Source organism: Ambystoma mexicanum, chromosome 12 (genome assembly GCF_040938575.1).
Source record: "Ambystoma mexicanum isolate Mex_15411 chromosome 12, UKY_AmexF1_1, whole genome shotgun sequence".
In the NCBI taxonomy this organism is placed as follows: Eukaryota; Metazoa; Chordata; class Amphibia; order Caudata; family Ambystomatidae; genus Ambystoma; species Ambystoma mexicanum.
The window spans coordinates 279456592-279482976 of NC_090936.1; the positions used below are offsets into that span (position 1 = coordinate 279456592).

The following is a 26385-nucleotide window of genomic DNA, read 5'->3' on the forward strand; positions in this document are numbered from 1 at the left end:
ACGTGCGACTTCCATCTCGGAACTACTATTATCAGATTTGCTGCTTCTCTGCATACTTTCGTTAAGACTCTGCTTCTCATTACGAACGGAAGAAATGCGTAGAGCATCTCTTCTCTCCAATCTTGCAGGAAGGCATCTACTGCCGCTGCTGCTGGGTCCAGCCTCCAGCTGAACAAACTGTTTTTCTGTGCGTTCAGTCTGAACGCAAACAGATCTGTGTGAATCGGTCCCCAGAGCTCTTCTATCTGGCGAAAAGTCATTCTGTCCAGCATCCAGTCGCTGGAGTCTGCTAGATGTCTGGAGTTCCAGTCTGCTATTACAATGTTGTCCATCTTCAGCAGAATACATGAATTCACTTTGTCTTTTGTGAAAGCCTTGATCTCAAATGAAACGGCTAACAGTTCTAGGCAGTTTATGTGCAGTTTGAGTTCTTATGAACTCCACCTGCCTCCTGTTTGGAGCTCTCCGCAACAGGCTCCCCAGCCTGCTCTGCTGGCATCTGATTCTATTACAGTGTCGGGTTGGTCGCCAAAAATGGCTCTCCAGTTCCATGCCTCCATGTTCTGTAACCACCACTCCAGTTCTGTTCTGGACTCTTGATCTAGGGCACTAGCTGGTGGTAGCGGAGGAGCTGCTGAAGGTGTCTTATCTTCAGCTGTTGAAGCGGTCGGTAGTGCAGGGGCCCTGGAAATATCGTTTGTATTGACGCTGCTAACAAGCCTACTATTCGTGCAATCGTTCACAGCGATATGACTGTTTTGCTGAGGCTGTTCCTTATCTCCCTTTTTATGTCCCAAATCTTTCTGTTCGGTAGCTCTAGAGTTGCTGTCCTAGTGTCTATGACGAAACCTGGGAACTCCATCCTCTTCGCTGGTATCATCTCCGACTTCTCTCGGTTCACTAGGAAGTCTAGGGAGGTCAAGAGATTTGCTACCCAGCTGGTCTGGTAGTGTAGTGTGTTGTCACTGCTTGCCATTAGCAGGATATAGTCTAGGTAGATAATGATCCATTTCCCTTTCTCCCTGATCGCTGCTGCTACGGGCTTCATCAGCTTCATAAATGCCCAGGGTGCTGACGCTAGTCCAAATGGCATTGTCGCAAATTGCCATAATTGCCCGTCCCAGTCGAAAGCTAGCAATGAACGGTATTCTCTTTGCACCGGTATCGTAAGGTAGGCGTCTTTCAGATCTATCCTTGCGAGCCAGTCGCCTTGTCCGAGCGTGTCCCTTAACTGGTGGGTACCTTCCATCTTGAAATGGTTGTAGACTACCTAACTGTTCATGTCTTTTAAATTTATAACTGGTCTCACTTTGTCCTTTCTGTGAACCAGAAACATATTGCTTATAAATCTTGGTGTTTCGCACGGCTCAATTGCTCGCTTCTTCCCTAAGCTCTGCAGTTCTGCGTGTAGCAGGTCTTTCTCTGCTAGTGCTGACACTATTGGTCGGGTGCTTGGTACTGGGTTGGGGTCTGAGTGAATTCTATGCGCAAGCCTTTGGCTGTCTGCAACACCCACGCGTCGTTGGAAAGCGTGCGCCCATTCTCCCAGCATTTCGCTGTCCTCCCCCTACCGGTGGATAAGTGGATGCTCTGACCTGCAGGGAGGTTTTGTCCTCTTCCCTGGCCTCTGCCTCGTCTTCCTCTCGGGAAGCGACCTCTCGGTGGGAAAAAGGTGTCTGGCTGCTTGTTCTCCCAGTATTGGGCTCTGTTCGATTGAGGCCTCCTGGACGTCTGGTAGCGACCGGTCGCTCGGCCTCTATAACGACCGGTCCCACCAAAAACCCTTCCGGGAAAGATCTTTTAATGGAGGCTTGGGCCTTGTCCAGGGAAGTGTAGGTCCCAATGAATCTCCCCATTTCTTTCCCAAGATCTCGCCAAATAGCAGCCCTTGCGCTGCTTCGCCTGCTTCGTATGAGGACAGATCTCCTAGCTTGGGGTCTATCTTGAGCAGCAGTCCTCGCCTGCGCGCAGATGATATTGCGCAATTGGTGTTCCTTAATAAGCACACCGCTCTCTGTGCCCAGTTCGCTAACGCTTCTTGGTCCACTTCCTCACCGGTGTCTTTCGCTCTCTCTGCCATGTCCATGATTTTAGCTAGAGGACCGGCTTGATCCAGCACTTTCTCCTGACAACTCCGCCATGAGCGGTCGATCCCTTTCCTGGGATCCCTGTTAGAGTTGGCGACAAAGGCCAGCATCTTGGGGTCCAGCTCAGGCTCTTCTGCTACTTTACCTGGTAGTACCGGCTTTGGGTACTCTGTCCTCATCCTTTGACTCACTTCCTTCTCCAGCACCTTGCGCAGTCTTTGCGTCATGTATCTTGCGACTCTTGGTGAGGGCACCCATTCTGAAAATTTTGGGTTTTCGGATGTCTTCTGAGTGAAACATATCTTAAGTCTCCTCGTCCTCTAGATTATTTAGCTTTCTCAGCCTTTTCTAAGGTGGAGGTAGACTTCTATCATCCCCCTCTTTATCAGCTTCCTCTTGCGAGGAGTTCAGAGATTCTGTGGGTTCCTCTTCTGGGAAAACCTCTTCTTTTGTGTTGCCCATATTGTCTTCCCCTGGGTAGGGGCTCGTGAGGCTTGGCACTTCCGACTTACTCATGAAGACTTCTCTCAGCCTATTAAATACATTGGTAGCCTCTGCAGGCTCTTCGATCTGCTCCTTCAGGTTGGCCCGGGGGTTCAGAAGAGTTCTTGCTCTTCCGGGCCTTATCACACCCCTGTGGGTCCTCTGACGCGACCCTTGTGGACGTTCTTGGTTGTGTTATGGTGCTCTTGTCTTTTTGGCTCAAAAATAATTCTACAGTTTCTAGTCTGTCTTGGAGGGGTGTGACCCCTTCAGCCACTGCCTCCATAAGTGAGTCTCCCAGCACTTCCTCAAAGCTATGAGCCAGGTCCTCTGGGTACATGGCTTCTTGCTCCTCCTCCCACCATTCAAACTCAGCCCTGCTGTGTGCTGGTAAGTGCCTGATAGTACCTTCTCAGGTGTAATGGCACGTCCACTGGCTCACTCTGTGTGCTTGAGGCTGCACCTGACTGCTGAAGCAGCTTCTTGATACACAGTGTAGAATACTGAGTTCACTGTGTGATTTGCGTTACTTGCTGCAGTAATTATTTGTAATTATTCACTTCTCCGGAGTGCCTGGGGCTCAGAACGCTTTTTTGTGATCTGTCACATAATGGAGACCGGGGCGCAATGCCCGTGAAGGGTCTTGCCACCTCATTTCCAAGGGAGGGGGCTTTGCGCTCCTCCAATCGTTGTGCCGGCTTTCAGGTGTTAAGCTCAGCCCCCACGAGGTTGGGGGCTACTCGTGCGGCTCTCTGTGAGCCGTTTTCTCACGCTTCGGTGACTCTGCTCTGCCCCCACAAGGGTGGGGGCTCCTCACTCGCTCACGGTGAACGCGATAAAGGAAAATGCCGTTGGCATACCCCTGAGGTGCTTAAAATGCAGCACAGGGCCGCCGAATTCCCTAACAAGTCCTCTCGCTGCATGGACCCTGCTATCCTATAGGATTAATCCCCTCTGTTGATCACCTATGTTACAGTCCTAATGTCATAATATCATAGTCATAATATCTATCAAACGCTGTTTGCTACGCAGCAAAGGTAAAAGTGCACTTATCTCTGGAGAGCAGGAAAAGAGGAGGATTAGAAGAAGAGGAACACTAGGTCACATGACCAGGACACTGGGGTCACAGGGACCAAAGACTGATGGGATATGAAGTTTTGAAAAAGAAAAAAAAAAGTTATTTCAATGAAAAGATTGAAAATGTTATATGTTGTTGAAACTGCTGGAGAGTGTGATGTCCACGTGACCGCGGTCACGTGGACAAGTTAATAAAGGCGAGCGTGGAGCCCACCGTAAGGCAGTTCCTCCTCGGACACCCACACCTGGTGTCTGCGTCCTTATTCCACTCAGCGCGAAGTGCATCATAGCTGGACCAGGCCCTCCCTCACACACTTCACACTGGCGACGAGGATGGGATCCCCTGGGGAGCCGTCTGAAGAAAAGACTCCAGACATTCGTGCTCCCCCGGCAGCCCAGGCTCGCCGAGCTACTCGCACCGGGCAGTAAAGCCGGGGAGCGTGAGGAAAAAAAAAAAACAACACAAACCCGCCGTCGCGGACTTGAACAGTAAGTGCTGCGCTTCCCGCGCAAAAGATAACGGCTGCTTCCATAGGCCTGCATGGCTGAAGAAAAAAGGGGGGGAACCCGAGTTGTGCCCTGACATGCCCACATAACGCTGGGTGCCAAGAAAAAAAAAAAATATATATATATATATGTATATATATACACATTTCTTAAAAGAAGTAAGAAAGGACATCCTTTATTTTATTTTTTTCCTGAGTGAGCACAAAGCACAAGAAGCATCATAAAGGCTGAAAGCCCATTTTTTTTTTCACCCAAGGCACACCCATCAATACAGGGAAAAGGCACAAGGACAGTGACCCAGTTCAGAAACCTACTGCTATAACCAAAAGCAACAGTACAGCACATTCCGGCACTGAGCATCTAGAAGTCCCCACATGAACCCTGTGGCGTCGTAGACCTGAATCTCAAACACAGCACCAGGAGTACCCCGGTTGATGTAAAGAGCCTGCTAGAAACCCATACACATACTGACCAGACAAACTCGTCCACAGCCAAGCCATAGCTGTTGAGAGGAAGCGGCAAGAAATAAGTGTAAACATGGCAGATGACATTACGATGCCGCAAAGGTTGCAAAACCAGTGCCGGAACCCAGACACCAGCACGTGGTTGGATACCACGCAGGACACGTTCTTGCAACCATTTCAACCATTTGGTGCCCGCACTGGCCTCCGGTGGGAACTGCGGCTGCAACAGTTTGAACTCTCCCTCCACACCTGCAAGATTGAGGATGACGAGATGAAGAGGGCAATTCTCATGCTCAACCTAGGCACGATGGCCCTTTGCATTTTCAATGCTCTGCCAAACCGAGGTACAGACGACGACTACGCAACTACCAGGGACGTCCTCATGAAGAAATTCAGGCCAAAAGCCAGCCATATTTCAAAAGATTTAAGATGAGCCAGGCTAGACAACGCCCACAGGAGAACATAGATGACTTCCACAGTCGGTTAAGAGAGATGGCGCTGTTGTGTGACTTCCTGGATGAGGAGTTCGCAGTCAGGCAACAAGTCATACACGGGCTGTCCTCGGAGAAGCTAAGGCGCGCAGTTCTAGCTGAAGAAAATCTCCCGCTTAACACTATCCTGGCCATGGGACGCTTACGTGAAAGGACAGATGAATATGCGGCGGAGATGGAGCAGATTATAAGTCGCCTACCGTTAGACACTGACCTGTCAAAGAACAACACCCCAACGATCAATGCCCTGAGGCACCAGAGGACACGAGGAGGGCCATCCAGCAAGAAGACAAAAGATTGCATATGGTGTGGGGGGCAGCATAACAGGAATGAACCATGCCCTACGTACTGCACCACTTGCCATAAGTGCGGGAAAGAGAATAATTACGCATCAGTGTGCCTGAGCTCCAGGCCACCCAAGGACACTACTCGCCAGGAAAACACGCCACGACACAGAGATGATGGAGAAACCCGACGATCCATCAAGCATCGAGAGAGACAGCCGCCCCGTCAGAAAAGACCAATGGAGAAACCCTGGCACAGCAGAAGTGGGCGCGCCCGCGCCATTGGGGGCAAAGGGTCTGACAGTGTGAGTAGCAGCGAAGAAAGCCAGTCCAGCAGAGAGATATCCCCAAGTAACACTCGATGGACTCACAATTGGAGAAAGGAGAAAGCACATATGATATCAGCTGTGAAGCCAGGAGATAGCCATGACCACAGTGGGGCCAAATCCCGACACTGCACAGTGTTATTAGGAGACATCGCAGTCTCCATGATGATTGATACTGGGGCCACTGTGAATGTTATGCCAGTCTCCAGATTCGACAAGCTTAAACCGCAGCCGATACTTCGACGATGCTCAGTCCTGCTCTATGGTTGCAAAAAGCCTCTTCCAGTAGCAGGATACTTCAAAACGATGCTCTCACATCACGGCGCCAGCTGCAAAACCCGGATCCATGTTGTGGATGCCGGCATTGAAAACTTGCTCAACTGCAGTACGGCCGAACGCCTTGAAATCATACAGTTCCATCTTTCGGTCCAGCCTGAGAACATTGAGACCCTTCTAAAAAAACACCAGAAACTCTTACTGGCATTGGGTGTCTAAAAGGTCGATCAGTGAAGCTCCACATCGACCCGACCATTGGCACAGGAGGGACCCCTTTCATATGAGGGCCGCCGTAGAAGCTGAACTCAAGAAACTGGAAGACCAGAAGATCATTGAAAAGACATCGGGAGCCACCCCGTGGGTTTCCCCCATGGTAGTCACAGCAAAACCCAAACAACCCAATGCTGTGCGCATCTGTATTGACATGCGTCTTCCCACCGCAGCTATCGGCTGAGAAAGACACATCAGGCCAACGATTGATGAGTTCATCGTAGACCTCACTGGTGCAATTGTTTTTAGCAAGCTTGATCTTCGATCTGGCTATCATCAGAACCGATTGGCCAAGGAATCTCGCTACATTACCACCTTCTCATCACATTTAGGGCTCCGGCGATAGCGTCGCCTCAACTTTGGAATCTCCTCAGCATCGAAGGTCTTTCAGAATGAGATTCGTCGAGTGCTCCAGGATCTGCCAGGTGTCACCAATGTCAGCAATGACATCTTAATCTACAGAAAAACAGAAGCAGAACACACAGCCCGACTAGCAGCGACACTGCAACGGCTAGAAGAATCGGGACTCACACACCGTGCAGAAAAATGCGAGTTTGCAAAGAAGTCACTCAGTTTTTTCGGTTATGTGTTGAATGAACAGGGCGTCTCCCCAGACCCTGGTAAAGTTGACGACATCAAAAATGCAAAAGCACCATTGACTGCATCGGAAGTGAGAAGTTTTTTAGGCATGGCCACATACTGTGGCCGTTTCATTCCAGACCTTGCCGCGGTCGCTCCTCTGCTACGGGAGCTTACGAAAGCAAAGGCATCATAGCAGTGGGGCATCAGGGAGAAGCAGGCGTTCCAGAAGATAAAAGACTCTCTCTCTCCAGTGATGCCACCATGGCATTTTTCGACATCAATCGCTCCACTGAACTACTCGTGGACGCTAGCCCAGTTGGGCTAGGGGCGGTGCTGACGCAGAGAGACAAGAATGGAATGGTCTACACTATCTCATTTGCAAGCAGAGCACCAACGCCAGAAGAAATAAACTATGCCCACATCGAGAAGGAGGCGCTAGCCATCATCTGGGGGTGCAAGCATTTTCATGTATATATCCTAGGGCACCCGGTAAAAGTGCTTACTGACCACAAACCACTCATCCCTATTTTTGGTCGAACGGTGGCAACTGCAAGTGCAACAGTTTGACTTGAATGTGCAGTACCGCGCAGGAGCTGACAACCCTGCGGACTACTTGTCGCACCACCCACGAGCAACCACGGCATCCGAACAAGAAGCAGGGAAAATTGCAGAACAGCATGTCTGTCAAATCGTTGAGCTGGCCAGACCAAAACAGAGGGTGACCCATGCCTACAGCTTGCAAAGACTGCTATTCTGACAGGGGAATGGAAGACATTTCTGTTGGCAGTCACTAGGAGAACACGATCCGCGCAAGAACTGTTACATGCACTGTTTGGGATGCGCCATGAGTTGTCCATATCAGTGGCACCGCTGATCCTATAGGGGCACAGGATTGTGTTACTGCTGTCCCTGCACGAGAGAGCAATTCAATTGGCGCATGAGGGACATCAAGGTGTCGTCAAAACCGTGGCATACCTCAAGTCACGTATCTGGCTGCCCCACATACAACAGAAAGTATTAGCCCTTGTAGAAACCTGCAGCGCCTGCCGGTCTTCACGTCGCCCCGGACCACCAGAGCCCATGGAATACTTACCACGAAGCACCCACAGTGGGAATCCATCAGCATAGACTTTTGCACCATTGCTAATGAGACCTACCTGTTAGTAGCGATTGATGAGCACACAAGGTACCCCGAAGTGGAACCAGTCTACTCCATAGAAGCAGAAGTAGTTACTACTGCTTTAGAGAAAATGTTCGCAACGCATGATATTCCGTCGGCAATCCGAAGTGACAACGGCCCGCCGTTCACAAGTAAGGAATTCCGCTTCTTAATGGAAGATCTAGGGATACGCCATCATTACTTCACGTCGTACTGTCCGCAAGCGAACAGGGATGTTGTACGATTTATGGCGTCCATCAACAAAACCATCCGAATTGCAAAGGACAATGGTCGCAGGTGGCTCCCCGAGCTCTACAGATTCTTACGCATGTACCGTCTCACGCCACACTCCTCAACGCACATCAGCCCGGCGGATATGATGTTTCAAGTTCCCATCCAAGGTGGTTTGCCCCTGCATCACTCCTGGAAACCAACCCCAGTCGACTGGGAAGACGTTGAAACAAGGAGGCTGCTACGCAATGCTAGTGAGGATTTAGCCAGAAGAGCAGTGACCAGTGACCTACAGGTTGGCACACGGTATTAGTGAAGAATCGGAACCAAAAGGGAAAGATGTCAGTGCCGTACGAATCAGAACCATGGACAGTATACCGGCGAGAACATGGCCTTGCGTCAGTCACGCGAGGGCGTGAGTCAGTGTCAAGAAATGCCTCTCATTTCCGAAAGGTCCCGCCGACATTGTGGGAAGAAAGGAAAAGAGAAAGCAGTTCCAGAGGAAGCCAACCAGCACAGACAGATAACCCTCAAGAAAGCCAAGGAGAAGATATGCGCCCAGAGCCTCCAGCCCGCCTGGAAAAAGAGGAAAGAAACGAGAACACACCCCACACCCCCCCACGAGTGAGGAGTGAGCGATACACGCTCAGAAAACAGCCAATGCCATCAACGAGGCTGAAAGGCTATGTCCTCAATGGCGTCTATGTTCGATCAGGGTGAAGGACTAAGAAACAACCCAGACAGAAGACGTGGGGGACTGCATCAATGGTAGCCTAGTGAGAACAGTGGTGAATATCCCCATGAGTTGGAGGTGGTGATCGAGGAAGAATCCACAGAGGACTCCAGGGGTTGAAGGACTATGTTTCTCATGTTCAAATGCCTGTCTTCTATACAAGTGATTTTTATGTTTGAACAGTTTGCTAAAAGTTTCTTGACTTTAAGTACCTGCTTGACTACCAGTGATCTAGTTATGTTGAAACAGCTATCTAAAAGTTGATGAGGGATGTGATGTCCACGTGACCGCGGTCACGTGGACAAGTTAATAATGGCGAGCGTGGAGCCCGCCGTAAGGCAGTTCCTGCTCGGACACCCACACCTGGTGTCTGCATCCTTATTCCACTCAGCGCTAAGTGCATCATAGCTGGGCCAGGCCCTCCCTCACACACTTCGCAGAGAGTAATAAATAAGAAGATGAAGTATAATGCTTGCCTCTGTCTTGACATAGAATGCCACTCCTCTTTTTCATTGCTTTGTAGGGCAAGAAAATCAGGTCGGGGTGCCCCGACTGCATTTTTGCACGCATGGGATTGTTGGAGAACTTTGAGGTCGTGTGTTGAAGGAACTGGAGAAAAGAAAGAGGGAGCAAAGAAAAAGGTGCACCAAGAAAGAGGAAAACGAAGCTGAGTGCCAGAGAAGACATCCACCGGCCACCACAAGCTGTCCCGTGGCCATAAGGTGAGCGCGCCCCATATGCCAGAGCCGGCAACAGTCTGCACCAAATGGTACCCCTGGGGGGCTGGCCTGCACCTTAAGGGACAGTGAACTGGAGCGGACCCATACGATCGCAATCTTAGTCCCGTTGGAAGCCGTTATGGCGTGGATGCTTTCCCCTGAAAGAGCGTTGCTTGTTATGCATATGAGCTGGCTTGAGGAGTGGCCCATAGCTCCGACTGCAGGGCTTCTGGGGAGCATGCGAGTGTGCCTACAGCTGGTGGGTCATAGTTGGAGGTGGTCCCAACCACCAGCTAGCATAGATATGCAGCGTGGCAGGTGCTATCCAAAAGGGGAGAAAGACTTTATTATACGGGCACTTACCTCCTCCTTGCTTACTGCCTTGAAGTTGGGCCGTGGAACGTGCGGTCCGGGCGGCCGTAGTCTCTGCATGGTCTGTGTGGAGCTGAATGGGTCCTGTTGAGGCTGCTTGTCAGGGCGGCCTCGGTGTGGCGGTTGGAGCGGAGCTCCCTTCCATGGCCGCCCCTCGCCATAATAATGGTGACGTCACCTGGATGCTGGGAGATTGTGATGCCTGATGTAGAATGCTCCCTCCAGCATTCCAGGACCCGGCAGCGCTGTGAGCGTAATATGATTAGTGATGAAGGTTAGAAGATAGAACCTTCCGACGTGACTACAGCATGCCCTAGTTCCGGGTTTCACACAGAATTCAACGCTCGGAAATGAACGCTCCTGCAGAAATTAAAGGTTCCATAATGTACTGCATTTACACACGGCAGTGAATGCTAGGCAATGAACGTTCTGGCAGAATTTAAAGGTTTTGGAAATTACTACATATTGGGAACATTTCTACCGTAGCTTCCAGCTTATGCAGTTTGAGCCACATTGTTGTACTTGACATCATTTACGGTGGGAATTGCCGACAGTCTAAGGAAAAAAGAAATGACGCATCTTCGGATACAAAGAGTGGTAACACAAGGGTGCAACTATCCTGCTGGGATGAGGTACTGTTGGTGTGTTTCTCATTTCAAATGGCAGGATGTCATTTAAAGGGTGATGAGACAGTGAAGGAAAAGTATTGTCTAAAATGTCTTCATTGGCAAAGCGATGCACATTTTTTGTTTGGAGGGAACAATGAAATACATGATGATTAGTTCCTTTGCCAGATGTGTTTTTACGTTTTAACAAGTTCAAAGACGCTCTGCTGATTAAGGGGTTGTCTCTATTTGTGAAAAGGATATGTATTGATGTAATGACATCACAAAGTGTTTTATGATATTAAGGGTCAATTGAGTTGTCTTGTGAGGCCTGTCATTTTAAAGTTATGCTGTGAGGTCTAGTTGCTCACGGAAGTGCCTAAGTGGGGGACACGTTAAATATATTGTGACAGTGTGTATAAAGATCAGGATGTTAGTGGTCCCTGAATGAGAGTATGAGTCTAATGAGAGTATATGACATGGCCTTTGTTAGTAGGGAATATTAAAAGTGAAGTTGAAATTTATGCTGCATTATAAATGTATAATGAAATGTTTCTTCCACGGGATCATCTTAGCTAAAGGGCTTTGTATCATAGAGAACATGGACTCGATAAGTAGTGTATAACTCTCGTTTTCCATACTTATATGTGCAATTTACCAAAGCTTGCATGAAGAGAACCTGTGAATGTCTTTCGGTGCTGTGATGAGCGTGGTTGCCAAATTTTAGGGGGACTGGTGGTCCCGGTAAAAGGTACAGGTTCTGCTTGATCTTGTATCCTTCGCACTAGGTGCATTCTGACAATATGGTGTTTCGGTGGGATGTGTGGTCCCGGTAAAAGGTACAGGTTCTGGTGGAACTTGTATCCTTCGCACTCGGTGCATTTGGTGAGATGTGTGTGATGGGATGTGTGGTCTCAGTAAAAAGGTACGAGTTTTGGTGGAACTTGTATCCTTCGCACTAGGTGCATTCTGATGAGTTGGATGTTTTGGTGGGACGTGTGGTCCCGGTACAAGGTGCAGATTTGGAGAAATGTGTGTCCTTCGCACTAGGTGCATTTCAGTGATTTGGTGTAATCGCACTAGGTGCATTGTGGTGATTTGAGGTTCTTACACTGTTGCTGAGTTTTGTTGGGATTAGTGGTTCCGACAATTGCCCTAGTGTATTGGGATGTGTGTCCCACTCACGCTTGTTTGGGAGTGTGAAATATGGTGATGTTGTTATTTGTGGGAATTGGTACCCTGTGTTGGTGGGTACAGGTGGAGGTGTTCACCTCTTATGGTGTCTTTACACACCTTGTTAAGGGCTGATGGATGGTGATGGTACTGTGTCTGAGTTATTGGTTTAGTTTTGTGAGTGAGGGCTGGTTCCCTGTGTTTGATGTCCGTTGTGGGCCCGCTACGGAGTTGGTTGAATGTATGTGTTGGGGTTTAGCTTATTTGTAAGCTAGTTCAAGGTTTGGTGGAGTTGAGCAAGCAGCTTTGCTCTGAGCATATTGCTTCGTATGGACGTTTTGGTGATGGAGAGTACGGTCTGGGTTAGATATCTTTCTTGGATCGTTTTTATAGAAATCTATAGTATTGTTCCTTTGCTTCTTCCTCTGTTGTTTTCCTGATTTTATAAAGGGGGAAGATGTGTTATGTTTGTGCTTTCCCTCCTGCTTGATAGATCTGTGTGTATGAGCCCCTGACAGAATGTTGGTGTGGAATGTTATGGATGAACTGTGTCTGTGTGTTCCACGAAGTCAGTTGGGGCCTGAATCTAGAAGATGAGGGGGCCGGTGGATGTCTCTCCCTCGTTGTATACTTAATCTATTTACCTCATGTATACTTACCTCCTGTGTCAACCTAATAAAGTCCTGATATACCTACGTGCAGTCTGACGCACTTATTGACCCAAAACAATAACTTAACAGTTGCCAAAATATGTTGGAAAGAAAGGCTGGCCACAACGGTCTTTTCAGGTGTATGTGTGCACTTGTTTCACGTTAGATTCAAATAACGTCTTTTAACAAAGATATGTAACAGCGTTTCATTTTACGCCCGCGTCCTCCTCCCACCCAAACTTATCCACCATAACTGAAGGTGGGGTAACTCGTCATTGCACGTTTTTGGCCTCTCCACCCTGGCCCTCCTCACTATTCTTGTCAGTTAACCCTCCCTAAATCATGAATAGCAGCTAAGCGCCCTTTAGTCATCGTACTCAATCTGAAGCATGGTATTGAAATAAAAGAAACTTCTGTTTAAGGGAAATAATCTATCATTTCACGCCGGTAGAGAGCTGAGTGAAGGCACTCCCGAGAACACGTACATTTTGACAACTTCTCTTTTACAATCGCTTTTATCCCCGCCCCCCTGCCGACACATTCACGAATGAACATTCTAGGCTCATCTAGGTGCCCAATGAGAAAGTCGCTATCTGAGGAGGGGCGGACTTTGACAGTCACATGGACGCACGCGCAAGCACCGTTGTCACTTCCGCTCTGGAAATGGAAGGTCTGAGCACCGCGAAGAGGTTCCTCGTAGTGGGCGGGGGTATCTCGGGGGTCACCTGCTCTGAGCAGGTAAGGGACAGCCTCCGAATCCCGCACTACCCGTGAAAGATAAGGCGCGAGTTAAATTAATATACGTTATGAACAGCAATGGCTTCCATTACTAATCACATTAAATGCAAATAACTGGCCCAGTAAGCGCAATAAGAAATAAATTAAATACACTAAGTTTGGAGCTTTGTTATGATTCTTTTTTATGATATCGGCTCACTGCGTCCAGGGTCCATGTCGCGTGATGTCCGACACAGACTTAAACAAATAGCGATCGTTTTGGCGTGCAACGGAAAACCAAACTGAAATAGACCTTCAAGGAGCAAGCACATTATGGACGGTTGTGACTAGAAAAGAAACCAGCAGGAAGGATACAAGATAACGTGCCCCAGTCCGTTCTGGAGAATGTTGTCCAGTATAGTTTTTAACTTTGCATCCTGGGACTTGTAGTTCTGGGTGTATACATGGGAAATCTGGGAGTAGAAGCACCAGAATGCAAACTTAAAACAAAGACTGAACTAGTTGCTTCCCGGGCGTGTATTACAAACAGTGGTATCTACGTAAATCCATGTTAGTGGGGACATACCAGAGGGTACAAATAGAGAGGTGGGTTGGTGGGACATATGAAAAAAGTGTGAACGGACCAAAGCTGTTTAAAAAAAAAAAGGTGTCGGTATGCGCGTCCGGCGTAGGTTTAAGACATATCGAGTTAATATACACCCGCAAACGTTAACTTCTGTTCAACAGTTGCAAAAAGGCCCTTAAGAAAACTAATAAAGGCACATTTTACAAGAATTTTGTGTTTTTCATTGAACACATTTTAGCATTGATTTTGTTTTAGCTTTAAAACTATTAATTCATATGTAACAAAATAAATGAAGTCTGCAATCAACCCCCCACTCTTCCCTTTTAACGGGTACCTACAAGGACCAACCCATGGTACCTTATGCAAATGTACATATTACAGCTCCAGTTCAACTGTCTTCCTTAAGTGCCCACTCACTGTTTAAATAGATAATCCATCTGACCATGGACCGCTATTTAAGGTTTCGAAGTATGTTTTTTTAAAAATTTCTTTTTTATCTAGTGCTTAATAATGTATAACTTGCTTATCTAGGGCAGAGAGCACCATGTTAAAGATGTATCAGACTGTATGACAAGTGCTGCGCTGCTTCTGGAGGTCGCTGTGGTTTGCATGTTACTAGCAGGCATACACCGACCATGTGTACTAAAGTCCTTGTGTGTAGTTGAAAAGTGCCAGTATATGGAATGGTTGGGAGGTGGTGGTAGCTTGGTGCTCCTGGGATTTCCTATTAGAATTGGGTTATACTGAATCAGTAGAGTTCAAGTTGTGCTATAATCCACCCCAATTAGGTGTTGTTACTGTTCTGGGTTCCATTTTATGATTGTGGTATGGTGTCAGTGGATAGGGAGGAAACATTGGGGAGACTGGCCCCACTGGGTTCCAATTTCCAAAGTGGTGTTGGTTTAACTGTTGTGCACAGTTGCATTTCACATATCAAGGTGGCAGACCCAAATGTGTCAGTGTCTATTTCGTTATGTTTATGAGTGAGCTGCTCTGATCATTCGTTGTATCCTGATTTGTGATGGTTAGTATGTAGTTAAAATCTTAGTGATACGACCCTTGGGATTTGCAAGACCATGCTGGTTCATCTGCATGGTTCTGGTCAGTCCTACAACCTTGGTCTTGTGTAGCTAGTGGCTGGCATGCCCTCCAGTTTTCAGAGTGTGTGGTGCTAGTTTGTTGCAGTGGAGAGAACAGCCAGGTTTTGAGATTTTCTGAAGACAAGGTGATCGTCCTCTGTGCAGAGTTACCTGGGTATTGAGTTCCATATTTTGGTTGATATGAAAGAGGAGGATCATCAAGGTACAAAATGTATCAACTGCTGAAGGAAGGATGCCAGAATTCAAACTTTTGACTGCAGGTTACAAACAGATGTCAGAGACGAGTGCTCATTTAGTCTGTAATCATGCAGCCATTCGTATTTGGGCTGATAAAAAAGTCCCCAACACCTGCGCTACAACCCCTTTGATGGCTCCCGAGCAAAGAGTCATCTTGCAAACGTTGGGCTTTACCAACTCATAGGGAATACTGGGATCAGGACCCTAAATACCTATGTTACAGCCTGCCTCAGAATCTGAGATACACATCGGAAGAAAAAAATTACTCTCGGATCATTCGAGCATAAACATTTCGGAGCTGTGATTAATCCGATGGAGTCATCACTGTTTTCCCGGCAGTGACCTTCTCCCATGTGGCCAGGGGAGGTCAGCCGCTACCTGATCGAGACCTTGGGGGCGGCTATTTGAAGGAGGATCACATGGGGGGGCAAGACAACAAGCATAGATGCCTTGGATTCATCGGTTGAGACACGGTATGCTCCATTTTCTCTTGAAAATAACCCTCCCATATCTAACACCCATATAGCCTATTGTGATGCATCTAATCCTTATACCATCAAGAATAGGGAAATCGCCCTCTCCAATTCCACTTATCAATCATCCAGAAATCATTCACCATTTAAGAGCACTGGAAATGTTTCTAAATCAATTCTCAAAATTGAACTTCATCTCCCATAAATGACCAAAATACTGGGAGGAGGAAGAGGAATTGAGCAGTACAGAGCGAGAGGCCACAAGCCCAGCGAGTGCTGTAGTGGTTTGCTTGCATACGCCTGTGCCCGGGAAGTTTAAAAGGCAACAGAAGCAGGGAATCAAGGTCTGCTGCTGGCAGGACGGAGCTACCTCTCTCTGAGAAGGTGAAGAAACTAAATGGCAATTAACGGCATGGTGGAGCCAGGCGACTGGCCAACAAAGAAGGAAGAGGCTGTCCAAGGAGGACATGCTGCGTGAATGCCAGTAGCCGGTAATGGGCTGCTGGGAATTTGCTGGTGACAGAGCAGCGCTATACTTACCTAGAAAGAAGCCAGCATGTCCAGTGGAAGCCGCAAGAGATGAAGGAACCAAGAGGAAGCGGTAACGAGAAGGAAGTAGACAGACGCTTCTCCGGTTGAGGATCCTGGGCCCTGTCAGCGGCAATGCAGTGTACAAGTAACAGAGGCAGAAAGAACAACTGAGCGTGATGTGGGAAGGGAAGTTAAGTGACAAATAGCCCCTTTCAAGCAAAAGGATATATGTTGTAGACAATGTTGGGGTAGTTGATAGAGGTCCCACAAGTGGAGAGAAGTTTGAATTGCACCCGCCATATTGGGGACTGGGGTGACGGCAATGTTGCAAATTGGCACAAATATAGTGTAGTTAATGGGATAAATGGTACTCTTAATGTTATTTGTGTAAGGTTATACATTTTCAGATTTGCACGCGCGTAGCAATATAACGACAACTTTGTTATGGATACAATGTAAATGCGTGGAGTACCACTCAGCCTTAATGAGAAGCGAGGAGTTAAACATGCGCATGCAAGATATAAGGTTGTGAATTGAGATTGTGATGAGGGGGCACATTAGTCTGTAACACACACATGCATGAACATACATTCACAGGAAGCTTTTTGGGATAGTTGGGAAATATGGGGTATATTGTGAATAGATGTTTCCGTGTGCCGCGTGTCCCCCGCCCATTGTGGGGCGTTTGTGTGAATCACTGAAGCTTGGATCTGCGAGGTAAAACTCTGAATGGCCAGGAACCTGGTTTTTCAAGATTGAAGGCTGAGCGAGCAGCAGCTGCATTCAGTTTCGGGCAGGCTTGCTTTATGGCCTGGTGCTATTGTGGAGGAGGAGAGAGATATTATCTCTGTAAGTACATGCAAGCCTGCTCTTCAATGACTGTGGGATTCCTGCCACCTGGCAGGGCTGGGTTTCAGGACCGGACAATGAACTCGATGCAAGGATTGCTTGCAGGGAAGGTGTACCATTAGATCATGGGTTTTCAATTAAGTTGTCAGGGTGTGGGTTGAGACCAAGTGTGCTGGAATGGTAAGTCGCATAGTTTAGAATTAAATGTGGACTCCAGTTAGGGTGGATAAAACCAGCAACAATAGATCAAAAGGAAGTTTGATTTGTTTCCCTCCTCCATATCAATGGAATTTTCATAGAATGGTCGTGTGCGTCACAAGTAGGGGTAAAGGTTTCCAACCAGATGGAACCTGTAATAATTGAAAACTGTTTGAAGTTGGCTAACTAAGCGATGGGGCTGTGACCAAATTTCGAAGGACCCCAGAGAAGGGTGCATTGTGAATATGAAAGATGAAATTATAAATGAGGGCGGTGCTTAAATTAATGTATCCGATGAGGAGTGTGGTAACGGACGGGGATATGAATACATTGTATAAGTTTGACCAATCGTGTAGGGCGCTGACTTTGTAACAAAACCTGTGGGAGTTTTTTTACTGTTGCAGAGTATAAAATGTGTGCTCTTTGTATGGTTTGGGGAGACTTTGGTTAATTTGACTCTTTGATATCATCTACCCCCTCCTGGCCATTTGTGCATTTAACTTGCTTTACCAACAAACGCGCACTTGCTCTTTAAGTGGTGGGACTACTTTGAGTTGAGGTGATCAGAGGCCCACTTCTACAACATATAGGGGAAACCCAGACCAGCTAATATGTTCAGGGGACAGATTGACAAACAGTGTATAATCAGCTCTGGGGAAGGGCAGAAGCCCTGTGTGAATATCGGAAGTCTTGACAGGAGAGTATACCAGGCAACTAGAAGTGTGTCAACGGGAAGTCCTGGCAGGAGAATATGCCGGGCAATCCCAAGTGTGTGAAAACTAGAAGCCCTGGCAGGAGAATACACCAGGCAATCACAAGTGTGGGAAAGCAAGAAATCCTGGTAGAAGAATAGATCAAGAAAACACACCTGCATGCAATAAGAAGGCCCAGAGAAGAAATATCAAAACTAGAATAGGTACTGTGTTGTCCAGGAGAAGAGAAGTAAAAGCCTAGCACAAAAGCATACTAGGTATTTAGAATTTACAATTGCAAAATCAAACAAGTTTGTACATCAATTGTTGTGAGACTAGGAAGGGACACAGAATGTTTGTATGTGAAACTTTGGAGAGCAAAGAGGAACCCAGCGGAATGGAACCATCCTCGGGAACGAGGGCCTCTATCATGGAAAGACATTTTATGTTAGAGCAATTTATTATTCATTTTATGAACACCTTTCTAAACCTCACAAGTTTAAAGGCATTTCCCGGTTCATCTTGGAGTTTTAGTTTTAGTGTGAGGGTCAGAATGGAACCTTGGACACAGGACAGTATTGGTTTTGACATCCTGACACTGATCCTTAGTTTTGGTTTAGGTAGAGGAATTAATCTTAGAGCCGGGCCAGAGCAGCATTTCCGCAACCCTTTTATTTTCAATAAGTCTTTAACCAAAAACATAGCTAACTTGTGTCTGTTTCATTCCTTACTCCTCGCAGAGGGTAAATATTTGGTGTATGTGGGTTAGCTGCATAGAAAAAAATAATATTGAAATTGCAACACAAGTCAATGGGGTACCTGAGGTCAGCAGGGGTAGAGAAAGATGAGAAGGTGAATATGCGGGAAGAAAGCTCTTGAGTTGTCCTGTAAAGGCCCAGACGGTCAGCTCCTTGCTTTCAACCCACTTTAATTGGTATTCTTGTGCTGTAATTCAGGGTTCAAAATTGCTGGGTGCTGGCAGCTATTGAGCCCCTGCTTCTAGGTGAGAGCCTGGTTAGCTTATAACCAACAGTTACCAGGGATCCTAGATGTGTTTACAGCAAGGCCGACTAGGCCCAGGCCTAGGGCGGCAGATTGCCAGAAGAGCAGCATTTTATTGCTGTTTATTTTCAGTTTACTCGTTTATAAAGCCAGTTGTTTCTCAGTCTGGCTGATCCACAACACAGCATCATTTTGAGCCACTAGCAGTCATTCCTCTGACTGCTAAAGTCTTTGATGGCCAAACTTGTATATATGCTTGGTATTTACAAAAGCTTTATTTTTTAGGGGGAATTTATTTTGTTTATATATAATGAAGAAGGAAACTCATACCAAACCCGACATGCTTTAGGTACTTAGTGATTCAAGCCTACAACTCTCATAGACATATATGACAGATGTAAAGCTCTTTGGTCATACAACTCTCATAGACATATATGACAGATGTAAAGCTCTTTGGTCATACAACTCTCATAGACATATATGACAGATGTAAAGCTCTTTGGTCATTCTCATCTTCCCCAAATGCTCTTTAATATGCAAAACAGACAACACCTTGTTGGTTTTATTGGTGTCACTTCACATTAGTTTTTGAGGGCTTACTTATTAATACGCACATATACACCATGTTAAGCGATCACTCTTATATTCAAATACAAAACATGCATTTTTTAAACCACTGCAAAAATTAAGGGTTTCCCTTCAGAAAAGTAAAGGTTAAAATGATCCATCATTTTACAATATTAAACGCATGCTTATGCTTAATTCAAGCACAGAGTTCCACAGAGGGCACTCAAATGATGTTCAGAACCAAGCAATGATTTCCGTCCTCTGCCCCACATTTCAGAGGTCTGTTGTTGCCCAAAAGGTGCAAGCATGAAATGGGTCATTGAGAAGTTAAAATGGCGAAGATAAAACTGGATGCACAAGTGCCTCAAGAAACCTGTGAAAGGATACCCAAAGCATAGAAGGGTGCGAACAAAAACAGTGTGCTAAGCTGTAACACTATTGCACAGCTGTAAAGGTGTCCCATAAAGATATCCATTCATCTATCTTTACAGAAGCTGCTCAGGGATAAGCAGGCAAATGGCATCCCTGCTGGGTTTATCATGTGTCTTTGATGGTATTCTGCTCCATGCTCAGTACTACCAACATAACCAACTGCAACGTATGTCACACAATGCATAACTGATATTTAAAAGTAATCTTACATTAATTATATTTTAAATACAAGGTAGGAATTTTACTGTGAAACAGTACATCAAACGACAGCAGGTCATCTGTATCTATAGCCACAAATCTCAACATGTTCCTATGTATTGTACAGTCCAACCAACTATACAGAAGTAATATTTTAAATTACCTTAAACACTATCTGGCAAGACCCATAACCCATACCACACCCACAAAGTTAATGTTGTGTTGGAATGCCTGCTCCATTGCCTAATTTTAATCTTGGCGTGTTGGGTATTTTGAACAATTGCACAAGCAGCAATGATATAAACCGTATGTAGCACTTCATTTATTATGAAAGGTGCCTGCATTGTGCAACTACGCAGAATACTGTTGCTTCCCAAACATCATTCTTCAGGGTCGCCCTTATCCATTACTCCAGCATGAGAATGCACAGCCAAAGATTCAAGAACCTTCTCCCGCTGCCTTTACTCTACTGGGGTGTCTATGCCCAGGCAGAGTTTACAGACTTCACTTGTGAGTTTGCCATATTTTATTGGCGGTCCGGCACAAGGGATTTGAAAGTACATCGGCTGCAGCGGGTAATTTGCCTAATTTCCATTTTTCCCCCTGCTAACACTAGAGGTGTAACCATGAGAAGGGGGTTGAGTTCATCGTATTCAACATTTTCATAAGATGTGCCTGTGCCACTTCCATATATTTCATATGCAAACTTTACTATTTGACAAGACCGGATGTAGAAATTTAGTTATGTTGCATTAATATTACAGACCAGTCTATATGCTTCTCATAGCGGCACAGCAGGCAATTTGTGAGAGAAATCATATATTAGCATTGAAACCAAAATTCCTCATTCCAACCTTCTCTCACTTGTGTCCAGTTGGCAGACAGCTTATGTTGTTATTGCTTCCTCTAAAAGATTGTTTTCGGGCCTAACTGGAAGTAGACAATTAGCGGTAACTATTACCTCTAGTGCACACAACTGTAGAACACACTGCCTTCTCCAAATCCTGTGCAGCAGAGTTCTGAAAGCACGATTTCAACAAACATAGCATCGAAGATGACTGGCTTGAATTAGTGAGGAAGCAATAACGTTCTGATCCCTGCAATCTTAAAAACATCCTTCTAATGTTATGGAGCCAAAATGGGGTTGAAGTGGCATAGTTTGTACAACGCAGACAGTTTGTTGAAGTGGGAATCTTGTGAAGGTGCACAGTGTGGCAGATGTGGAGTAAAGTTGGGGGTGGAGGGTGCATGCACTTGTTAGGCTCTAGGGCAGTAGGAAGCCTAAATACGCTACTGCCAGGGACTACTTTTGGCTTCCCGTGCCAACTGGTGCTCTACAAATATGCATGTGACATTTCGTTTCAGTGCATGTGAATGTAAATAAAGAAGAATAAGGACGCGTCTAGGACACACTTAAATATAATGGATGGATATATGTTAACATTTCGAAATGAGAAAAGGCGGCATCTTCTTTTTTTTTTTTTTTGTTTTTTTGTTTTTGTTTTTGTTTAAAATGGGTGGGCAAGAACCCCCCCCACTCCTATCTTTCTTTAAAATGTCCCCAAATTTGGAGAAATGACCACAAAAAAGATGCAGTCATTTCTCCTTTCAAAATATTTCTGACGACTCTTTCTGCGGATACCATAATGGATCATACATAATGGGCAAAATGATAACTAGTGCATTTAATGTGGAAATTATAGCAGTGCAGAGTACACTCGCTCCTGGTTCCCTAGTGGTTGCTCCTGTCTACTGGGTGATGCCTGACTCCCAGGACCTGGTTTTAGCTACTCATTGAATCTCGATCCCTGTAATTGTTTTAGTTTCAGACTACAAAGACAGGATTATAACGACCAGAATGCAATATGCAAACTGGTTTACCATCTCATACCTGTGATGTGCTAATTTGGGATGTCTAGTCGCTTGGTTATAGATGTGATAGTCACCTGTACTTAGTCGTTGTTTGAAAAAGGCATGCAGCTTTTTATGCATACATGTAAGGGACTGCATGCCTTTATAATGAGAAGTCATTGCTCAGAGTTCGCCTAATACCAGGCACTTTTGAAGAGAATGCACGCTTTTAAATAAAACAGACATTGCTCCCGGTTCAGCTTCAAATAGTAGGTAGTGGAAAATGTCAGTGGTGGAAAAAGTCAGTGTAACAGAAGAGAGATCATTCCTAGCTCAGTCTCAAATGATAAGTAGGCCAATACAATCTGCTTAGCAGATGAGATATCACTTATAAGGCTCCGAGCACAGAAGGGGAAGGTTTAGTATTTTAGCACTGGGGACAGCATTCTCCCTATGCCCCCATAGAAATGTTTACAGCTTCAGTTTCTGGTTGTACATCCAAAATGGCACAAAACGCAGTGTCAGTGTGGCTGGTGATGACGCACTATTGGCTTTACGGTCATGTATGTGAACTGCGCTGTTTGCAACACAGTAGTTTTGAGCAGTCCAGGATCAATATCCTATGTTTAATTCTTTGAAAGTACAGTGACATTTCCTAAAGTTAAAATGTAGCCCAGCAGGTTGAGGGGGTTTAGCTCCGACGTTATACTTTAAACCCTGCTCTAAATCTTATAGATATTTCCAATTCATCATTAAAAAAAAAAAAATAGGTGGTGTAAAATGCACCGTTTGGGCAAGATATGTGTTGGACTTGTTGTTTGTTTGCTTGGCCATCAAGTAGAGGGAGGGAAAGCAACATTAATTTGGCATGTTCCCCTCTTTGTTCCCCTTCAAGGCGCTTTGTATAAGTAAAATAAACCACATTTAGCACGGGTGTACTTTCACCAAAATGTGTTGATGGGGCGACAATCACTTGGTGTATCATGCGACCCTGATGACATCCACTGAGTAATGTCATTGCGTTTGGTCCTAATGACATCTGAGGCAGTGACATCAGAAACGTAAACAAGCATTGCCAAAGCCAACAGTTTTGGCTTGTGTATAGGTATTCTATTGTGTATGCACAGGTAATCCCACCATTTTCCAGCTGTTGCCACCTTGTGGCTGGGTGGTAACAGTATAGCAGCGAACTGGCAAATGCCAGTCCAGTGCCCACACAATAGCCATCCATTACAGGATGGACCTGGACACCGAAAGACGTGTGCAAAGCTCTTTTTACCTTGTGTAGGTATTCCGTTTTGAAGGGTGTGGCAGTTGGACATTTTAGGCTGCACGCAATGCACATGGCTTCATTTGTCATGTGCTGGAAAATAATAGCATTCTTTTCGAATCACAATATCCCAAGATACTTTTATGTCTTGCTCAATTAAAGTGAGTCTCTTTCTGTTGTCTTAGCATGCAGCCATGTATGTCGCATCTCAATTTTTATGATGTGGGTCCCAGTTTTGCTTTGCCAACTATGTAACTATTTTGCCTTGTGCCATTAAGGTTTCTCCCAATGCAAGTCTAATGCACCACAAAAGGGAGACTACAGTTCTCTGACTTCATGCTGCAGCTATCCCTCCTGAGTGTTCACCAATGGTTGGCTTTTATGAGAAGCAAGGGGTACATGTAATACGGCATTTAATATGTTGTGGGCATGCAGCAGGGTTCTCCTGAAGGATTTGTTTACTCTTTACAACATGTGGGATATATAAAATGTGTCTCTTTGCAATCCAATTTCCAACATTGCGCTATAAAATGATAGTCCTTTGTACACGTCAGGGCTCCAGATAAGGCGAGTACTAGGCATTTTTACGCATGACAATCTTGTAAATATGCAATCTTTATTATTTTCCTGGATACATTTATACATAGGTTTAGAGCAGAGGGCAGTGCAAAGGTCAGGTTACTTGACAGAAACCAGAAGGCTTCTTGTGATTTTTATCTACATGGATGTAATTGCAAGCCACCTCTGAAACAGAATGTATTTCTCTGAAGCCTTTCAAAAAAATAAACTGTACACTGATAAAAGGAATGGTTTATTTCCATTCAGCTACAGAAGCACTATGCATGTTTTCCTAGAATTTTAGGATTGTATAATTAATAAGATGGAAAACTAAGTTGCAATTGAGAATTTTTTTTTTTTTTAACAAGTTATGCTTTTTTTCCCCGTGAAAGCAAACCAGTATTGCACAATTGTATTTTTCAGAGTTTCTGTGCTGTGTGCATAATCATGCAGAGACAGATCATTTTTACACTTTTAATTTACAGTCTAGTAATAAAAACAGTGTGTAAAATGAGGACTATGCACAGTCTAGTTTACATCCATTCAACCTTGCAGTCAATGAGGTACATTACTTTAAATGGTCAGTGGCAGCAGAGTCTTTGCTCAAGGGTGAGTAATTGTCATTACACTGGTCACAGGTGTTCTAGCCTCTCAAACATTCAAGACTACAAATAAAACATCCAAAACCTGACTCTCAAGAAAGTGCAAGCGCTGTTCAAAAACAAACAAAGTTACATTGGTAATTGAAATAGAAGCTCAGCAAAACCTTTCCCTGTGATAATCCAGATAGGTATTTAACTTTATGTAGCGCTTCATAAATAGTTTGTCATACATCTAGATACTGTGATCATTATACCTCTGTCGATACTCAGTTAACTAACCTCTGAAGGATGTTAGCCAATAAGATAGCTCAGCCCATTGAGCACTCGTTGCTGCAATCTCTGCGTGATCTGTGGGTTGCGGGTTCGAATCCCGGCAAGTCGAACTCAGCCTTTCATCCTTTCGAGGTCGAAAAAGGAGTACCGACTTTGGCTTGGTGGTAATTGTGATAAATATGTTCTATGTACAGCGTGTTAGGCAGAATCCTGTGTAGTGCCCTTGGGGACCACTACACATAAATAAGACTACAAGTGGTAATACAAGTTCACCTTTGGTACAAGCCTGTACTACTATGTTAAAGTGGCAGCAGTAGCGGAGCAGCCAGGCTTATCTCAAGAGTATATGAGCAGTACCAGAGATTACACCAAGGAACCACAATTACGGTGACTCAAGCAAACACTGACTCAAGTTTTCAGGTAAAAAATAAAAGTACATTTATTTTTTAAGCCATCTGTAAAACACAACACTTCTATTAATTCAAAACCACACGAAAAATACACTACAAACAACCAATTCACTTGGTATAGTATAACTCAAGGTAAGTACCCTATGTTTTAACCAGTGTTGTGAACCAAAAGATGTTACTGGGAATACATATACGATCACTTTTTGACAGTAATGACAGTTCGGTCTTACGAAAGATACGCGTATCCACAGAAAGAAATGTTACCGGGGCAAAAACACACTTGGCACCTGAGATAACCAGAGAAAGTTGGGGGGAAAAAATCATAGGCAATACTTTTGTCAAGGCAGACAGAATCAGAGAACACTTGATGACAGAAATACAAAAGTCAATAGGCCGGAGCCAGTGTCAAGTGGAACCGAGTTCCTGTTGTCGTGGATCACACAGTCAGCCAGTTCAAGATTCAACGTTGCCAGGAGTACTTGGATATTATCAACAGAGGAAGCAAAAGTTATAAGCGGGAAGGAAGACAAGGGCAAGCCTTGGATGAGGAGAAAAGGGATTCACCCTAGTTCCTCGAAGCAGAACACAGTACCTTATTCAAAGAAGAAGCTGGTGCCATGGTAGTTGTGCCTGGTAGTTTCCTGCAGACCCACGGTTCCTGGTACTTTGGTCGTGGAGACGAGAAGGAAGACGTCTGGAGGGGTCTGCACCACTCGGGGATGAAGTCAGCAGCAGCGACGGTGAATAAAAGGTGCGCTCCTTTAAAAACAGGAGAGGCTCTTCAGGTGGCTATCTGGACCACTACAGCAGTGTGCAGCGAATTCGGCCACAAAGAGGATCCTCTGGCTGTGGAAGATGAGCTGGTTGACCCCACCAGGCTCAAGGGAAGACGACTGGATCTTCTCTGGTCGTCGAAGGGTAGATAGCTCAGGACTGCAGCAGGGCTTCACCAGGACGGAGTAGTTGCAGCAGCCGTCTTCCTCTGCTTCCCTTCGGTTTCTTGTAGTTCCAGTGGCGACTCTGACTTCCAGCCCAAGAGTCCTACTTTTTATGTGAAAATCCCCCATTCACACAGCCTGGCTGTCAATCACGCAGCAGGGGGGTTGTCCATCCCGGACAGCCACCTCAGCCAATCATGGCAAAGTGCGACTTGGGTTTCCTAGAATACCCTGTGCAGGGGGTGACTACGCTCCTCCCTCACATTCAGCCCACACCCAGGCGCCCAGAGGAGGGCTTCTTGGCAGAAGCCTGCCAAAAGACGGTGAACAAAGAAGGCAAACGTGGTTTGCTGTGCAAAGTAAAACACAAGAAGGACTTTAACAAAAAGAAATGGCGAATAAACCTGACCGG

At 45.8% G+C, this 26385-nt stretch overlaps 1 protein-coding gene across 2 annotated transcripts in view; it reads left to right on the forward strand.

The window, feature by feature from the left end:
- Positions 1–13075: 13075 nt before the first annotated feature.
- The window catches only part of PYROXD1 (pyridine nucleotide-disulphide oxidoreductase domain 1), a 379583-nt gene continuing 366273 nt past the window's right edge, over positions 13076–26385 (forward strand). For both annotated transcript variants that reach the window (XM_069628426.1, XM_069628427.1), the window contains exon 1: positions 13076–13227. In XM_069628426.1, the coding sequence (XP_069484527.1) occupies positions 13111–13227 (117 nt within the window). In that variant the 5' untranslated portion in view covers positions 13076–13110. The remainder of the gene's footprint in view (positions 13228–26385) is intronic.